The 17,981-nt window shown below is 50.5% G+C and overlaps 1 protein-coding gene across 2 annotated transcripts in view; it reads right to left on the minus strand.

Annotated features, from left to right (window-relative positions):
- LOC116487924 overlaps positions 1–16,596 on the minus strand; it is a 50,613-nt gene extending 34,017 nt beyond the window's left edge. For both annotated transcript variants that reach the window (XM_032185168.1, XM_032185167.1), the window contains exons 1-2: positions 16,440–16,596; positions 1,091–1,166 (exon numbers count right to left, since the gene is read on the minus strand). In XM_032185168.1, coding sequence (XP_032041059.1) covers positions 1,091–1,166; positions 16,440–16,508 — 145 coding nt within the window. In that variant the 5' untranslated portion in view covers positions 16,509–16,596. The remainder of the gene's footprint in view (positions 1–1,090; positions 1,167–16,439) is intronic.
- Positions 16,597–17,981: the final 1,385 nt, after the last annotated feature.

A 17,981-nucleotide genomic window follows, 5' to 3' on the forward strand; every position in this document is an offset into this window, starting at 1 on the left:
CTGGTGGGAAGAAGAGAGAGGGCAATGACAGAGTGTATCTGCATCCCATGGCATGAACCAGGCCTGACTTCTCCTGACCCATTTTCTTTAATTCCTTCCAAGCAAGCTTCTGAGCTGTTTTCCACATTTTCTTCCACATAAGAAGTGTCCCTGCTGAATGCTCCCCCCCTGAAAGTTTCCAGATCTTTGTTAAATTACTTTAAGTAAGGCAGAGGAAGCATGTAAGTTGTATTACTACCAGCAGCACTCCCATAGCTCAAATAGGAGAGATCTGGTTTCTGGAGACAAAAGTCCTCTTCTTATTACAAAGCTTGACATACAAAAGAGCCTGCCTTCAGCCATAACCTGGGATTGCTTTACCTGTTCTGCTCAACTCTTTCTGAAGTACATTAAGCAGGACTTTGAATTTTGACAGGACATGCCCTACGGGTCAGGAATCTGACTTCTCCTGCCCTTGCATAAGACCCACCTGAACTTGTGATAAACTGTGATGAAACTCACAGCATGTACAAGCAGCAAAAACGTAGCATAACTCAGCAGGTACATTTACTACAGATTTCATCCACAGCTCTAATCTGCTTCATACCATGTCTGAAACCTCCCTTCTGTCAAAGATCCCCAGCTAGATTCAACAACAGAGCTACCCAATACCCGTGGTACAGGAGGGAGGAAGGGCGCTAATTAGACAAGTGAGTCCAGGGGAATGGGGAAAAGGTCAAGACCAGAACTGACAAGGAAGATGAAGCTTTGAACGAAGATGATGCAGATACACAAGCATGCAACAGAAAATACATTTGTACTCCCAGCTCTGCTGGTGACCTGACTGGAGAGCTTGACTGTCCCGTATCTGCAGTACTGGTGGCTTAACATGTGGTTTATGATCTCTCTCTCTGGTAAGAAAAGTGTGACTGCAGCATCTGATTCCATCAGCTTCTCCCTGAGAGGTCCCAAAGCCTTCAAGGTGCCTGACTTAATGTATCTGGCTGGGGTACAGTGGGGACTGTGAAGGAGGTACTTGCAAGAACCCAAGCAAAAAGCAAAATGCACTTCAGCTGTAGCATCCCAGGACCCTCCTATCTTGTCCCTTTACCTCTGTCGATCTGAACAAGTTCCTGGTTCTCTCCCTCAGAGTCGTCGCTGTCCTCATCACTTGGGGGGTAGGAGATCTAGGGGGCAAGGAGAAAGAAAAGGCTTCATTGTGAACACTCAGCATCGCCCTGCTGCTGCCCGATCCACTTCCCCCTCCTGCCCCTCTCGTATCCTGCAGGCGTCCCCCCACCTAACCGCACGCACCCAGCCACAGCACCTCCCTGCGTGCACATCCTCATCTCCCAACCTCAAGCTCCCATCACATCCTCTTACTGGCAGCAACACCAAACACGCAGCCTACCGCTGTTTCCACCTCGCCGCACCACCAACTCTTTCCCAAGCACAACGAACGCGCCCTGCTCCCGGCTCCCCAGATACCCAGCTCATAACCACCATGGCCTACCACATCCACATCACGTGGGCAACCGAATCTCCAAACCCCCCTCGGAAGAAAATAAAAAGACATCCTGTCACCAGCACTATCATCGTGCAAGGCACTCGTATGGATGTGGCATGTTAACTCTTGCCATCTCATCTACGCACCCACATTTCCCCCTTGAAGGCGCACACGTAACCCACCAAAGAACAGACATCTTGCTTTCCTACAGCATGACTGAAGAATGTCATAGAAATAAAAGCGTGAACAACAACATTATGCTCTCCCTACCACTTCTTATAGCTCCACTGAACACCCTTCAATATTTGCTCCAAGAGAAATGGCACCTCGTGGATGTTGTCTGTCAGGGATTTTCAGAAACATTTGCGTTGGGTCAGCCAATGGCCATGAGCACGCCACTTACTGCATACCCAAATACCGCTTACTCTAAACACTTCCTACCAGTAACTCAACTCAGTAGCTACCTCTTGAGAAGGGCTGAGAGACCTGAATGTAAGTTTTTGCAGACTGGATCAGAAACTCAGCAGGAGATGGCTCTACATAGAGGAAACCCTACCTACCTTGTTCCTAAAGTGACTTTTGTTCTGCTGCATGCAGCATACCTGGAAGTTATTACACCAGACCCAACCTCTGAGCTACGCAGCTCACTGTGTGGCTCTGGCAGTGCCAAAACCAAGTGAGTTGAAGGAAAATGCAATACTTCAGAAGAAGCATTTACAAGAGACAGTTCTGGAATAACATGATCACTGCAAGATGAGCTTTATTATCCCCTACGCCTTTTTATCCAGAAAAACAACAAACATCCCCATTATTCTTAACTTGCAAGACTCGGACAAAGCTATTTGCCCACAACAGTATCCAGTAGCAATAGGTTTCAAAAGAGTACACACTGTGCTTCCATTTTAAATGTGTTTGATGTGCTGTACTTGACTTTTATAGAAGGTGAGGCAGCAAGCAACCATCACACTGATAGGGACCCATTTCCTCTCCACCCACTGTTCCTAGGGAAACATCCTTGGAGTGCTTCACCTCCCAGACACCCAAAAGAGCAGCTATGCTTACCTGGGTGCCTGTGACTGATGTACAGCTGATGCAGAGAAATAGCAGGAACAGCAGAAGAACACTGACTGACACTAAATTGGGCACCATGAAGTCAACCCACCTACTTTGTCACCATCCTCCAGGGTTGTTTTTTGTTAAACCCCTGAAGAAGTCTGTTGCCACTTTTGTTTTTTTAAGAGCTACCTTACACCCTTCCACATTTACATTGCCCTTTAAGAAGCCAGAAAATATTTTCCCACCTTGCTGGTCTTTAAGTGACTTTTCAAGTTGTCAAATCACAAATGGGTGATTTATGAATTACCCCCATTTCTATTATTCTTGAAGTCAACACAGGGGCGGTTTTTCTTCTGCAACTACAATTTTCTTGTCTGTACTCACACACGTGTTGTTTAACAAATGCAGCTGGTGCTGAGGAGCACTGCCAAACTAACAGACCTGTAGCTGTCCCCAGAACAGGTATCATACCCTGTCTGTGCCATGGTAGCTCACGGGGCAGCTGACACTGAGGTGCCACAGTGCTGGCTACTGGACAGTGGCCTCATCTTCAGTGCAAAAGCTCAGGCTCCGACTCTAGCTTGAAAGGTACTGACCTCAGTTTGTGGCTTGCTTCCACGTGAAAACAAAACAAGAGCAGCATTTGGACACCGCAGGATTTTCAGGGAGGTTTAAGGTCTCTACATGGGAAACCTCCCAGCTCTGGGTTTTGCACTGTGTAAATGTCGACACACGGCGTGGCATTGCTCCCCAGAAAGAGGCAGTGACACCTAGCACGTGCAGGTCAGAGAGCTACTGCACAGCCTCGCTGGCTTGAAAGGATTAAAATAGGAGCTGGATTTAAGTCAACGATTGATGTTTTGAAGGTCTGCGTGTCTGCCGGTCCTGGGCTTCCAGAACACCCAATCTTTCCCGTACAAGTGCAATGCAGCTGGCCCCTTCCCATACAAGTGCAATTTAGCTGGCCCCGATCTCGTCATGGATAATTAGTCTTCGCCAAGTTCTCACCAGTCACACAGGCAGCCCAAAACTAAATCCCTCTGAATTGCCTTGGGAAGAGAAGCCCTCTTACAAACAAGAAGAAACCAAGTCTGTGGATTTGGTCTCACCATATATAGCGAAGAAATTAAGGTGGTAGGACAATACAAAAGGCTGCACGGAAAAAGGGGGCTCCCACAAGCTTGCTAATCAACCTCTTGAGGGTAGCCATGGAAAAAAGCAAGCCGCAGTTGGTTACCAGAGTGGGTGCTTATGAGCAACATATCAAGTGCTTCTCAGAAGCAATGCAATTAGAGGCATCTATTCAGCCACTCCTCCTGGCACCCATCTTTTCTCGCAGAAGAACATCACACCTATAGCACATTTCTCATGACACTCAGACTTCTTTCCTTATTCCTACTGGTTTATTATACCCTTGTGCTGGAATACCCATTGGTTTTCATTATACACATCACAGGTAACTGCAAAAGAGCCCTAAAATCCAGCAGCTGTGGAGCTTATGCATGAATGAAGTAAAAAGATGACAAGACTCAGCAGTCACGTTGCCTCTGATGTCCCATGACCTGCGCTGCCTTTCCAAAGTCCTCTCACTTCGGATTTTGTGTGGGTTACATACATGTAAATACCCTCCTGCTTCGTCCTCGCATCCTCCAACCAGAAATACCATCCTCCCCGTAAGTCTTTTAGCAAGGCTTCCTATTTTAGCATTGTTAAGTTATCCTTTCATTAGAAAATCTTTCCACAAGTTACATCCTGGCTTTGGGAAACGAAGTCTTCCAGCCTCCACAAGCTCCCACGTATGAGATCCGAGCTCCCACGTTCCAAGCCTAACAGGGAACCCCTCTGTTCGTAGCAGACAAACATGAATCTCACCAAGTTCAAATTGGACACACAAAACTCTTTGCCATCACATGCCACGCAGGCAAAGATTAAAGGAAGAGCAAGAAAAGACTGGACATTTGTACAGATAGCAAAAAAATGCAGGAACTATAAAAGGTACAGAGAGCCAAAGACCGATGCTCTGACAAGTTGGAGATAAATGGTCTCTCTGTTATTCTTCCTAGGTTTTGACAGCAAAACTTTTGTCTCTTCAAAAGTATTCCAGTAAACACAGGGGTGCTGTGTTATGGCCTCCAGCTTGCCTGGAAAGCTCTCCATCCTGGGTTAGCCACAGCTGTACTTCTGTCCTGGACAGCACAGCCTTGTTTGCCGCACTGACTCAGAACGCTGGGATGAAAGAACTTGATCTTCACGTCAGAGATCCCACTAGATCACAATTTGTTTGCAGCACTGTTTAGATTGGAAGGGACCTCTTGAAATCCTCTAATTCAGCCCCGATCACGCTGGATCAGCAAGAGCAGGCTGCCCACGACCGTACCCAGCACGCTCTGTACTTCAACGCGCACAATTGAAGAGCAGAAAATCGCCAATTCACATGGACATCTGAGTATTTACAAGCCATGGCACAAAATGAGCCAAGAAACAAGCGTGGGTGCCCATCCACCCTCCAGTCTTCCTTCTGGAAACATGTCGAATCTGAAGTTCAGCCTCCTGCCAACGAGGATCTCAGCCTTACAGCCAGGTCCTTCACTGAGGTTACTGCCCCGTGCACTTGGTATCACACCAACCCCCAGTGTGCAGAGATGGGCTCATGTGGCATAGCCAGACGGTATTTAAGGAGAAACGAGCGTAAAGCTTGTAATTTAGAGGGAGATTTAACATAAAAGACAAACAAGCAGGCGTAAGGAGCAGCTAGAGACAGAAAAATCTTTGTCTCCTCCACATTACTGCTTGTCAGATGAGTAATGGTAACTAGCTGCAGCCAGAATCGCCCCGGCCCTAAAAGGCCCGGTCAGCCTTAGGGCTGAAATCCTGTTGTATTTGTACAGTAAAGAAAACATCCTGTTAAACTGCAGTTCCTCCTGGGCTTTGCTTAAGGAAGAGGAATTAACTCGCTGTCACACGATCAGACGTAATTCCATGAGGATAATCTAGGAGCTCCCAAAAGGAAAGGCACTCTCACTTCCAAGGTGGAACCAACCTTTCCCACCAGGACGGGCTGCACCATCCCAAACCACACCAGCGGGGCGGCTTGGCACAGCGGAGGCTGCAGCACAAAGAGCAGGCAAGACAAACACACAGCTCGCTGCTCGCAACCTGAAGGGCTGGAAGCCTGCAGACGAGCATCCATGAGCAGGGCAGCACACCTCGGGGCACACGGAGTGAGTGCAGAAGGGTTTGCCCAGACATTTCCATGAGCAGGGGTCCGGATGGGATAATATTAGGGCAAGGATGTTTTCTCGCTTCTGGGGAGGATGGAGAAGCTCTTCCCTGCAGTCTGTTCTGACACAAAAATCCTGCTCTTCCATGACCAAAGGCTTTCCCTCCACCAGCCAAAGCAGCAGCTGGGTTCCCCTCCTTGCAGCATGAATCACAGAGGCATGCAGGCCGGAGGGCATCCTTCCCAATCCCTCCCTGGGAGGAGGCAGGGAGTTCACCTTGGGGGAGGCCAATGCTGCTTGTGCTACCACACACGAGGCCGCTTGCTGCACAGGTTCGTTCCCTGGAGCACCCCAGGGAAGCTCTGCAGCGAAGCCAAGCCCCATCCACGCACCCTGCCAAGAGACCTTGCTGAGTTGGTCTCAGTCACCGGCTCCTGGCACAGCAGCAGAAAGGGATGATGAGCTCAAAGACTACTTCTGCTCTGGGGAACCAGTTTCCATTTCTTCACACTTCGGCTTGAAGAAATGAAGCCAGCACTCAGTACTCACTCACCTTCTCCCCACCACACTACCTACAGAGCAGCTGCCACAGACACAGCCGTCCTACTCGAATTTAGTTAAAAACATTTTACTAAATATCCCCGCTGTTATTTTTCCACGTCAACAATTGCAGCAGTTGCCATGGGACGCTGCCTGATCTTGAATTGAGGGAGGTGCCATCCTTCCAGTTACAGCACGGGAGAAACTCTGAATTAGAGGGTGGGAAAACGAGACTAGGAGATGCTGGAAGGCAGTTACAAGCCAGGGAACAACACGAGGAAGAGGGAAGGAGTGAGTCAAACAGACCTTCAAAATTAACATCTAACTTGCTTTATCTTCCAAGCTCTCCTTTGATTTTTATTTCTGAGATACTCAGCATTACAAGGACCGCTTAATGCCAGCAAACCAAGCTGCAATGCTTCCTCTCTCCTAAATGAAAGCAGTGGAGTTAGAGATTAGGGGAAAGGCACAGCTCAGCCTTCAAACATCCACAAGTGAAATATGACTGCCCTAACTGCATGTGGATTTTACAGCTGGGGTCCTTCAACAGCTGGGTTTCCAACCATAACAGCCCGGCTTTGGAAAATCCTTCTAGCAATCTTTTTTCTATTACTATTATTTTCCTTTTTAATTTTTCTATAATAGCTCTGCCTCCAAACTTCTTCAGCCATTTCCTAGCAAATGGCTGGGATTCAGACCCAGGGTTCCTTACCCTTGAGCACCGTCCTGCCTGACAGAGCAGCTGGTGGGACACAGCACTCCCCAATGCCATGTTTTCCAGGCCTGTCCCACACCAAAGGCAGCAAAGCCATCCCTGTTTCTGCAGGAAAGCTGCGAGCACAGTCAGATATTGCCTCCTGCCTAGAGCCTGCTTCACCTTCAGTGGTTTCCCAGATGTGAGGGAGGGAGGCAGAGTCACTCCAGAGACCGCAGGTTGCAAATAGAGGAGTTTTTATTCTGAATGCTTACCTTATACGGACACCAGCAGGTGTGGGGACAGAGCGATTGGTAACTCTCAGGATGCAAGTGGGGAGAATAATTAACCACCGAACATGGGAACCGAGCTTCTGTTCTCTCAAACAACGACTGAACTTGATTTCCAGAAGAACAGGCTGAAGTGTGGTTACCTGGATTTTAAGGGACGAAAATGCAGGGCTTACACAGCTCATGCCAGGCCCTGCACTGCCTCAGCTGCCCCACAGCAGCTCTTGTACAGCTGTCACCACCTGCAAACATCCACTTCTAAACCTCCCCCTCTGCTTCCCAGCACTAAGCTGAGGTCATTTTGCAGGGGATGGCTAAAGACAACAACCTCGGGGGCTTTCACAGAACAGCAGCAAGTCCCAGTGCTCCACCATGGCCCCAGAGAAGCAGAGCACAGAGCACCAAAGAGCACACGGTGTGTGAAGACGTGGGCTCCATAAGTCACCAGGAACAGCACACGTCTGATGCTCCGTGGTCACAGGGAGCTGAATTCAGCCGATGTCTCCAGTTGGGCTCTGCTGGTTCACAACAGATCGGGATCGGGTCTTACACACATGGATCAGGTGAACCACAGCGATAGCCTTTTCCATCAGCTCTTGGCAACTCCACATCCACCACGGGGACGTTTCCAGAAGCTCTTCCTGAATAGTGTCAGAGCAGCACAACCAAGATGACCCTTTTAAGTTCCACTCAAGATAAGCCTCCAAGAGTCAGTATGTGCAAAGAGACTAGAACAAGCCCAGATCCACCCAGCAGAGGCCACCACCACAGACACCGCTGATATACGCACATGCTGCTCCCACCAGCAGAACCTGCGTGGTGAGAGGACACAGAAAGGATTGCTGGCAATTAAAAATACTTTTAAAAGCCCCCTAGGCAGAAAACAAAAAGTACCCAAAACACCCCAAATCTTATAGAACTCCTAAATCATATCCAAGCTTCAAGGATTCTCCTGGAGGACTAGGATCCACCTGCTACCTTTCGCACACCACGCACGGAGACAACATTTCACACGCATAGTTCAGAATGGGACTAGCAAAGCAAGCAATGCCAAAATCAAGTGTCAGGAGCACGTGGCAGAAAGCAGCAGCAACCTCCAGCACAGCCGTGCTGCAGGGACCCCCTAGCAGGAAGGTCAGCTCCCAACAGCTCCCAGCACCGAGCCCCAGCACTGCCCTGGCTCCCATCCCACGGGAGCGGTGTAATTCAGCAGTGTTGACACCACAGAGCACAGCAGCCAGAAAGACAAGGAGGAGCCTGAAGGATTAAAGACTGCAGCTCCACCTTCGTTAGGTTAGGGGCCTCCCCCACCCTGCAGGACCACAGGGTGACAGCTCCATCCGCGATTTCCAGCCCATTTGCTGCTGGACCTCCACTCCACGCATGGACCGACAGCAAGACGACGTATTGTGGGCTGACAGCTCTCTGGGACATGAGGGGAGGACAGGAGCTGGCACAAACACCACATCTGGTAACAGTTTTTCTATTCTCTCAAGACCCGGAGAGGGCATCTGCAATTGCCATGAGATACTTCGCTAGCTGAGGGGAGGCTGCTTGTGTTGGGAGACCTCGCTTGACATTCACCTCTGCTCAGCCATAAAGCACTGCGTTAACCAGATTTGCAAACACAAGGAACAATGCCTTACAGTCAGGCTGGAAAATGCATTTGGAGCACACAAGACGTTTCAGGCTTCTCGGCCTCTAGAAATCCTACGTTAACCCTTCTGAGTGCACGCAGACACAAGTTGTTTCATCTCTGTGGATTTACACCAGGCTTGCTCTGTTTCACCACAGAGCAGGCCAGTAACATAGGACCATCCCTCAAGATCCAGCTGGTCAAATGTCTTTAAAGGAAGGTGCAGGACAATGCAAAATTTTTCCCTGTGTGTACCAGATCCGTTCCCGATAGGCATGAAGGGATTCCCAGTGGTTCCCACTTGGGATGATCTGGCCAAAGGTGGTGGTCTCTTCATCCAGCACATGGAAGGCTGGACTACAGATGAGTGGCACAAATACAGGATTTTATTGTTTACTCTTCCAATGTATGAGCCAGAAGGTACAAAATTGCATCAATAAGCAGCAGCTTCAAAACAAATATCAGGTTATCCTTCAGCAACACGTAGTGTTGCAAAATGCCAGTCAAGGGTTTGCCAAGAACTGTGATCTGTCAGAGCCAGAATAAAGCAGTTCCTACGAAAAACACTATATGTACATGCACACAGGAGCAGTTGACTTTTAAGCCTCTAAATTATGTCACTTCATACGTTCTACACCAAATACCGCTGCTCTCCCCTGTTAATTACCCTTTGGCCACACAACTTTCTTCATTTCTTCTGAAGAACCAACTCTTTGGAATGAAATAAATAAAACGTACACAAACAGGCTGGCTGCAGACAACTGTCTGGAACAAGCATTTGGCTTTGTGCACAATAACTGGGTAACAGGACATGGGAAGATTACTTTGTATTTTTCCCAGCTTGTATCTAGACACCCTCTCAGCAAAGAGGAGCAGCGAGCTGACCACTGGTCAGCTTTCCTCACACAGGAAATTCCCCTTTCAATCAAAGGCAGTTTTCTTCTCATCATACCCATGCAGAACACGGCAGATTATAACCTCTGAGAGTAACCTCCAAGAAGTAAGCACATGGGTTTAAAACAAATACAAAGCACCTGCATTATAGAAACAGCGCGACCCCATTAGGAAGAAGTAGGGTAAGACGCATTTCTGAACAAAAGGAGAGGAGGGGCCCTTATGCCATTAGCAACTTGAGTTCTGGGCTCTCCTTGAAACTAGGGGCTCAAAAACCAGGCTTGTAGCTCAGTCAAACTGATTAATCAGCTACCCAGGGCCAATCAATATAGTTTGTTCCCTGGAAATGTCAGAAACCAAGGCCTGTCTATTCTCACTGGGGATATGCATGAATGCTGGGGTACTTGGGTGTACTTTATCCAGGTATCTTAGGCCCTTTCAGAAGTCTAAATTCAGATAAGGACCATCTGCCTTGCAGCCAGGCAACAAGCCTCATCCGTGCCAAAAATGGGGGCCATTACTAATTAAAACCTTCTTACAGCTCCTTGGCTCATGCACTGGTTACTCTTTTCCTCAGAGGTGTTTCTAGCTCTGACCCCAGTCATCTTAGTCCCGTATGAAGGCAGCTTGCTGAGGAACACAAGCCACAGCCCTGCAGTCCACCAAGCCTGGGGGACACCTCCCCTTGGAAGATGCATTCCAGCAGAGAACAGGCGTCGATCCCTGTTCCCAGCACTGCATCCCAAACCTGGGCATACTGAAGGGGTTTTGCAGCAGGACTCTGCTTCTACAGCAAGCCTGGATGGTGGCTGGCTGCCCACCAGGAGCTTTCTCTGTGCCCACAGTATTTCACTCCCCATCAGGCTATCAAGGCCAGACTGGAGAGGCTACGATGTGAGCTCCTCACATGCTGTACCCACACCAGGCAAGGGGACCATGGGGCAGCAGTCCCATTCTGCCAGGCTGCCTCAAAGCATGAAAGAGGTCACCACGGGTCTGGGAAGCACGAAGAACACAGCGAGAGGGCAGAGAAATGCCCAGAGGCACCCTGAGCTGTCCACCCCGAGCTGATCCAGAGGAAACCAGACTTCCACGAGCTGTGCTTCACCTGTGTGCCACGTCCCTACAGCTCGGGCAGGCCTGGGCTGGCACAGAAATACCTCCACACAGGTCAGATGCGGCCACCCGTCCTTCACCTCCAGGCCTGGGCCACAGGGGAGGCAGGCTGTGTCACAGCAGAGCCCATACCTCACAGGGAATGCTTTCTGCACAGATAAAGGTCACGACTAATTGGATTCTTCTCTAAACCCTCGCCTGGGTGTTCACACTGAGCACTTGTGGGTGGTGCTGGTGCCTACTCGAAACCATCGCGGCCAGCTGCACTGCCCAACAGGGCTGAGAGGATGAGTGGGCTCTGCCCACAGCCACCTACAAGAGTTACTGGGGAAGAAACCAGCCCCCAGTGCACACATACCTGCGGTGCTGGTTGCTAGGACGGGTTGGGTCACCCAGCAACCCCAATCCCACGGAACGGGGGGCTCCAGATAAATGCCTGGGGGTAGAAAGGGCTGGCGCTGCCTACGCCGTGGGTGGGAGCGCATTTCCCACTGAAAAGGGAACGCAGCCCTTGGTTCCCATACCGAGGCAGCCCGGTAACACTTCTGTGACCCCAGACACGCTCCAGGAACAGCCAGAGAAGCTGGCCAGACTGGCACACTACAGCCAACTCCACAGAGATGTCCTAAGTGGATGTAAGCTTTGCACCTAAAAAACAAACAAACAAAAACATAAACCCACTGCTTTGCAAAAGCCATAAAAAAAAAAAAAACTGATTACCTAGGTCTGCTTCCTATTTTCACTTCAAATATAAGCCATATTTCTGCTTGAGAAAACATCCCAAACAGTGCAACATAAATTCAGGAGCTGTGAGACAATGCACAAGAGCAGAAAATTAAGTAGAACGGCACTGTCCAGCAAAGTAAGATGGATTAATCTGTTTGCACTGAAGAGCAAAAGTTAAACATGTAAGATTACATTTTGAGAATTGAATTTTTCATTCAAATAAAACCAAGAATTGTGGAAAAAGAGGAAAAAATAGATTTCTTTGTGACAGTAGAGGGGATTGTATATGAAACTATAGGCTAGGTTCAAATAAATAAGTCGTAAACGAGGCCAGCTGAGCTATCCCAAAGAAGCTTCCCTTATGCTGTATCTGTAAGATCTAATATTTTTCTGAAGCATCACTCTCTGGAATTAAGTCATTACAGAAGATTATCGGTGCTGGATGACTGCACAGAGAAGACAACAAACAGAAGACAACAAACCTTGAAAATTCAGAACTCAGAAGTGAGTAGAAAGTATTGAAGACCTATTATTTTACAAGGCCTCAGGCAGAGGTCTCAGAAACTTAAGCTTTCTGAGAGGCTGGGATTCGCTGCTCTACTCTGCCACAGCTAAGTACGTACCCTAGCATTTTTAACTCACTAACACCGTTTTAGTTCTGAATTATCACTGTTACCAGGTGTTAGTAGGAGGAATGGTAAAGCTTTGGTGTAAAACAGTCCTACAGCAACGAACCTGTTCAGCGGGATGCACTGAAAACCCGCAAAGGGGAGAACAGCTTCACGCACCACGGGGGACTGATGAAGCTAAGTTTTCCCTGCGCCAAGCTGTCTTCAGCCAGGCTGAAGAGCAGTGTCTGGCCGAGCACATGACAGGCAGCCAGCCCAAAGAAAGAAGGAAATTAATCTGCCCTCATTCATACAAAGCCCAAGCCCTTAAACAAATCCTTGAGTGTCTACCCACTGTGCGTCAACATAAAGATGCTACTTTGCCCCTTTTCGATCCGAGAAGGAAAAGGTGAAGTTTTTTAGCCCTCTTGCTCTGCAGAGGAACCAGCTACCGCTGGGACAGTCACTCACAAGCTGCTGTCTGCAAGCCCGAGGCTCACTGTGCACAGCCGACTGAACCCCCTTCACATGGGATCGGGACGATTCCCAGTAGCTCCTCAGGGCTGGCCAGCCTGAGCCAGTCTCAGATCTGTCTCCAGATGCAGACGCCTGCAGAAATACCTGCCATGAACTGCTGGTCCCCATCACTGCCTACTGGCTCCGAGGGTACGTGGGGAGAGCAGCCGCGGTGCCTTTGTTAGTGCCTCGCACTTCCCTTTTGAGCAAGTGCAGGGCTGGAATTACACGGCAGAGAACGCTCTGCTGTCACCAGGACAGACCCACACGTGACTGCATTTCGCTGATCGACATTAAGCAAATGACGTGTCCCAAGCAGTTCTAACCCCGGCCATAGAGGAGTGTGCCCGATGCACAAGTAATTCGGCAACTTCAATGGATGAAAGCACCAGTCGCATCGCCTCCGAAGTTGTTTGTGTTGACAGCGGAGCCGGAATGAAATTGCCACCCTTAAAGCACTGAGCTCTCTTAAGCTGCGCGTTGCAGCCAGTTAATTTTATACACCACAATCCAACTGTTTCATTCTGATAACACCTAAGGCCACTAATTAAGGGCTTAGCTTGACTGGCAATGTGCAGACTTGTTCCAACCAGATGCTCCCTGCCCCAAGGAGCTTGCTTGCAAGCAAAGCTTACAAAACAGACACCTACACTTGATCCACTACACAACTGCACGGGGACACAAGAGTCGAGGAGGGATTTGGAAGAAAAGCACTTGTCTGAGAACCCCCTGCCCCAGGTTGTGAGGATGAACGAGGTGTTTTTTCGTAGACAGCTGAGTCGGCTGGAGAGCACTTCTGAGCGCCCAGTATCAGGCCTCCATCTCGAGCTGCAACCCCAGGACACACATTTTAAAAGCCACCCCAAACACTTTGACTTGTACTTCAAGAAGGGCTACCAGTCCAAAGCTATGAAAGAAAATAATAAAAAAAAAATAATAGGCTTAATACTGGCAAACCAGCCAAAAATTCAGGTCTTGAGGCCTCTCTCACTGTCCTTATTTGCAGCATGTCACTACCGTATGGCACAGCCTCCTTTCCTCACTCCTCTCCCCTGTCCCACAAAGCCTGCTGGGAAGATCCAGATGCCACCTGTTATCAGAGATAACCCCTAACCTGTACGTTCACATCTGCTGCTGGCACTCGATTTCTAACAGCCAGACAGAAATTGAAGGTTCCCAAATCTGGCCTAATCTCTAGCAAGTAACACCAGACTGTGGAAGCAAGAGGTAGAACAACAGGCTGAGACATAAGGCTCCCACTCACATAGATATTAATTAAGAAGAAAAAAAAAAAAAAAAAAGGAGGAAAGTCCATTACTATCGCTCCAAAGCATCCTGGATTCGCTTACTTGAAGCAATGGCAACCGCTCATCTTCTGCAAGGGGGTGAAGACTAGAAAGACCCATCACAGGCACATGTGATCAATTCAGTTCAATTTCAACACGGTACCAAAATGAGATCTTCAGAGCGGGCAGACATTTCATCCCGAAAAGGTTCCCAAAGCTTGGATGCCAACCCAAGGCCGGTCAGATCTCCCAAGTTGACAAAAATGAGTTGACAATTTACCCAAGGACGGTCTCCCAGGACTTTGCCTGATTGCAGTGCTGTTGCAAGCCTGAAACACAACAGCAGTTTGTTTTCCCTTGAATTTGGGAACTTCCAACAAAGGTCATAAAGTGCAAAAGCAAGTGGGTAATGAAGGAGAACAGCTGCTAACCATGCTGCTTTTAAAGCTCAGCAAGCTCTTGGTTTCGGGGGTAGATGGAGATCAGTACATACCCAACCCAAACTAGCTGCTCATTCTCCATTACACTACTGCAGACGTGATGTTACGCTCACACCTAACTTTTCACCCAGTTTCAGTGACAGCAGGATGGGACCTTTTAAACAAGGCACATACCATGCATGCCAAAATACGCGCACACCTGCACAGACCTCAGCCACAGCTGAGAATGAGGCAGTTGAGAGGACACGAGCCCAGCCTGCGCCTGGCAGCCCCGCACACATCCGAGGGCAGGGCAGAGATGGTGCAGCACGCCCCGACTCACTGCGGGCTCCACGCACGGCGCAGCCACGGGAAGCTCACCGCTTGTGGCACCTCTCCCACGTCCACACCTGCAAAGAGATCAGGCTCAACACCTACGAGAGAGCTTTGCATGCTCCGTTAAGTGATTAGTATGCTGGTACGAGGCTCAAATAAGACCAGGCAGCTGCACAGGGTCCCCAAAGGCCTACAAAACACACATAAACCCAGGGTTTGAAAGTCTGGCTTTCTGCCCGCATGCATGTATACCAGTCGTTGTACCACTCCCCACGGCAGGCTGCAGGGCAGCCTGATGGGCTAGACATTAGGCTTGCTTGCAAGTGACAGCACAAGCTTAGGTCTGTCTTCTCAGCTGAGCCTGCAAAAATGCGGACCACCTGTTTCCAGCACAAAACCTTGGCACCAATGAGAACAAAATGGCTGCAGATACCCACTCCTGTGGGTTTCCCTGAGTGCCCCCAAGCATCCTGAAGGCTCTATGTGTCCCTGAGAGCTCCTTCCAGAGCATCTCATGGTTTCGCAACTTGTGGAGCCAAGAGAAACAATTAAGCTAAAGGTGGCGACCCCAGCCACAAGCCCCAGAAACACAGCATTCAAAAGAAATCCCCCACTGCCTCTGCACAGAGGTGTTCTGCACTGAATCCGTTCACCACAAAGCAACATCTATATTATTTCCAACAATGAGATCCAAATCTTCCTTCCCCGGGAAGGATAGGATCTTCTGGAAGAAGTACACGGGCACAGAAAATTGAGGCAACACCAGCACCCTTCCTAACAAAGTTGCCATCAGCCTGTCCAGAGCGACCGTGCAGAAGTGCAGACGCGCTGCAATCTGCCTCTGTGTAACACATACAAAAGGCTCCACCACAGCCTGGTATATGGAGCCCCAGCCCCCATCCCAGGCAACGAGGGCTGCCACTTTTCCCACATCCCTGCTTGGATGTGGGGCCAGGCACTACACTTCCAGCAAGCACTGATGCGGGTCCAAAGTAACTTTGCTGATTTGAGGGGGTACCCCTCGATTCTCAGCACTTTTGCTGAATCAAACCTGGCAACCTTTTGTAACAGAGCTCATTGTGACTCCATGTTTGCCCCCCTCGCATACGGTTCAGAAATTCCTCCATGCATTTAGCAGGAAAGGTTCGGATATTCTTTATCCCGGATCCATGATCCCAGCTTGCTGTCTGAATGCTAAACAAGGACATAAGCAGAGTTGGGAAAGCCACGGGTGAACGCACGGGGCCAGCCGGCAAACTTCAGCTCAGATTGCAGCCTCCTGGACCAGAAAGGAGAGCAATGCAAATACTGAGCCGAAAGGCACTGCAGGCAAACCGTGCGTGCCCAGCACCCAGCACAGGGGGGTTCAGCTACAGCCACACGCACACAAAAACTACCTGGAGAGCCACGCAGTTGCCTCCGCTGCTAAAGGCTCACCCCGTTAAAAGCAAACACTTGTAGAGTGAGAAATGCCAAATGCATTTGCCTTTACCTGCCTTCTACCTGTATCAGCTGCTGGAGCAGGCTCGGGGGGGGGGGGGACTTCACAGCAGGAGGCAGGGAGCTGCTGCCAGCCCCGGCGCCCGGGACCTGTCCGATGCAGAAGAGAGCTTACCTTCAGCTGGAAGGGCTGGATTTCGTTCAGAGTCTGGCTCCTGAGCTTTTCGGTGAGGACCTTCAGCATGGTACAGAGCCGCCGGGGGGGGCTTCGGCACACGCACGCACCGAGCGGCTGGGCTGGGGGTTGGGGAGTGGGAGTGGGGGGGGGGGCGCGGGCGAGGCCCCCCCTTCCCAACACCTTAATAATAATAATAATAATAAATAAACACCAAACTTCCCTCTTTTTTTTAAGGGGGGTGGTTTTTCTCTCCACGCCTCCTGAGGAGCCGCCGGGGCTGCTCACGGCAGCCCCCCCCCCTCCCTCCCTCCGCCCGCACCCCCCGGCCCCGCACGGCCGCGGCCGCCCCGCGCTCTGCCCGCAGCGGGGCCGCGGCGCCCCTTGGGCGACCGGGGCGGGCCGCGGCGCTGCCGGGGCCGGGCCTCCGCTTAAAGGAGCCCCGGCCCCCCGGGAGGGGAAAGGAGGGGATGGAGAAGGGGTCTAAGAGGCCGTGGGGGTCGCCCGGAGCCACGGGGGGAGCCTCCGGGCAGCGGGGAGCGCCGCGGTGCTGTGAGGGGGGGAGCGCTGCCAAGGGCTGCCCCGAGGGAGCCGTCCCTGGGGGTGTCCACAAGGGAGCTGCTGGAGGTGGCCCTGCCTGAGCAGGGGGACCCACAGAGGGTCCCGCACACCTCACTGATCCCCCAGGTCTGAGGCACAGCACTGGGTGCTCAGGTGGAAGCCGCCACCACCACGGCCTCTTCTTCTGCAGCAGCCGCTTCTCCAGGGCTCCGTGTCCCCAGCACCTCCCTGGCCAAACAGCCAGCAAAAAGTTACCGGGGCTTGCCCGATACGCTCCCAGCCACTCTGACCCCACAGAAAGCCACCAGCAGGTTTCACGGAGGCACGAGCTTGCAGGACTAACAGAGGACTTCTAGGCACTGCCGGCTCCATGCCCTGTGTCTGGGTGAAAGGCTCCCTTCACCTGCTACCAGTCCCCTGGGGCCAGCAGAGCCTTGTGTCCCAGCCTTTCTCCTGGGAGAAGTTCGGCAGCCTTGTGGAGGGCTCAGAGCTCACCTACAAGCTGTGGAGCAGCACAGGCTGGTGAACAGATCAGCTGCTCCTTCTCAGCCAGCACGCCTGTAACAAGATAAGGAAAGGGCATTTGTAAACTGCTGGCTGCAGAAGAGAAAAATATCTTCGATTTAGGGGAAAGGGACTCGGGCCAGCTCCAGTTAGCAAAGTGCTCTTCTTGAAAGACTGCAAGAGGCACGGAGTCTGAGCCAGAGAATGACGTCCCTGCTTTCTGAGCAGTGCCACCTCAGATGCCTGCAGTAGACTAACTCATTTGTAAAGCTGTATTTGCTCTCTGAATTCTGCATTCACACTGTGGATGTATTTTCAGGTGTTTCCCCCTCCCCAGTCCACACCAAATTGAACTCACCATCCAACCTCAAGACCCTAAGTCACCATTCATTGTCCTAGGTTCTTCTGTTTCCTTATCGCGTGAACGCAGGACAACAGGTAACTGCATATACCAGCTCACCAGCCTGGCACCCTGCC

The sequence above is a fragment of the Aythya fuligula genome, chromosome 3 (genome assembly GCF_009819795.1).
Source record: "Aythya fuligula isolate bAytFul2 chromosome 3, bAytFul2.pri, whole genome shotgun sequence".
Taxonomy (NCBI): domain Eukaryota; kingdom Metazoa; phylum Chordata; class Aves; order Anseriformes; family Anatidae; genus Aythya; species Aythya fuligula.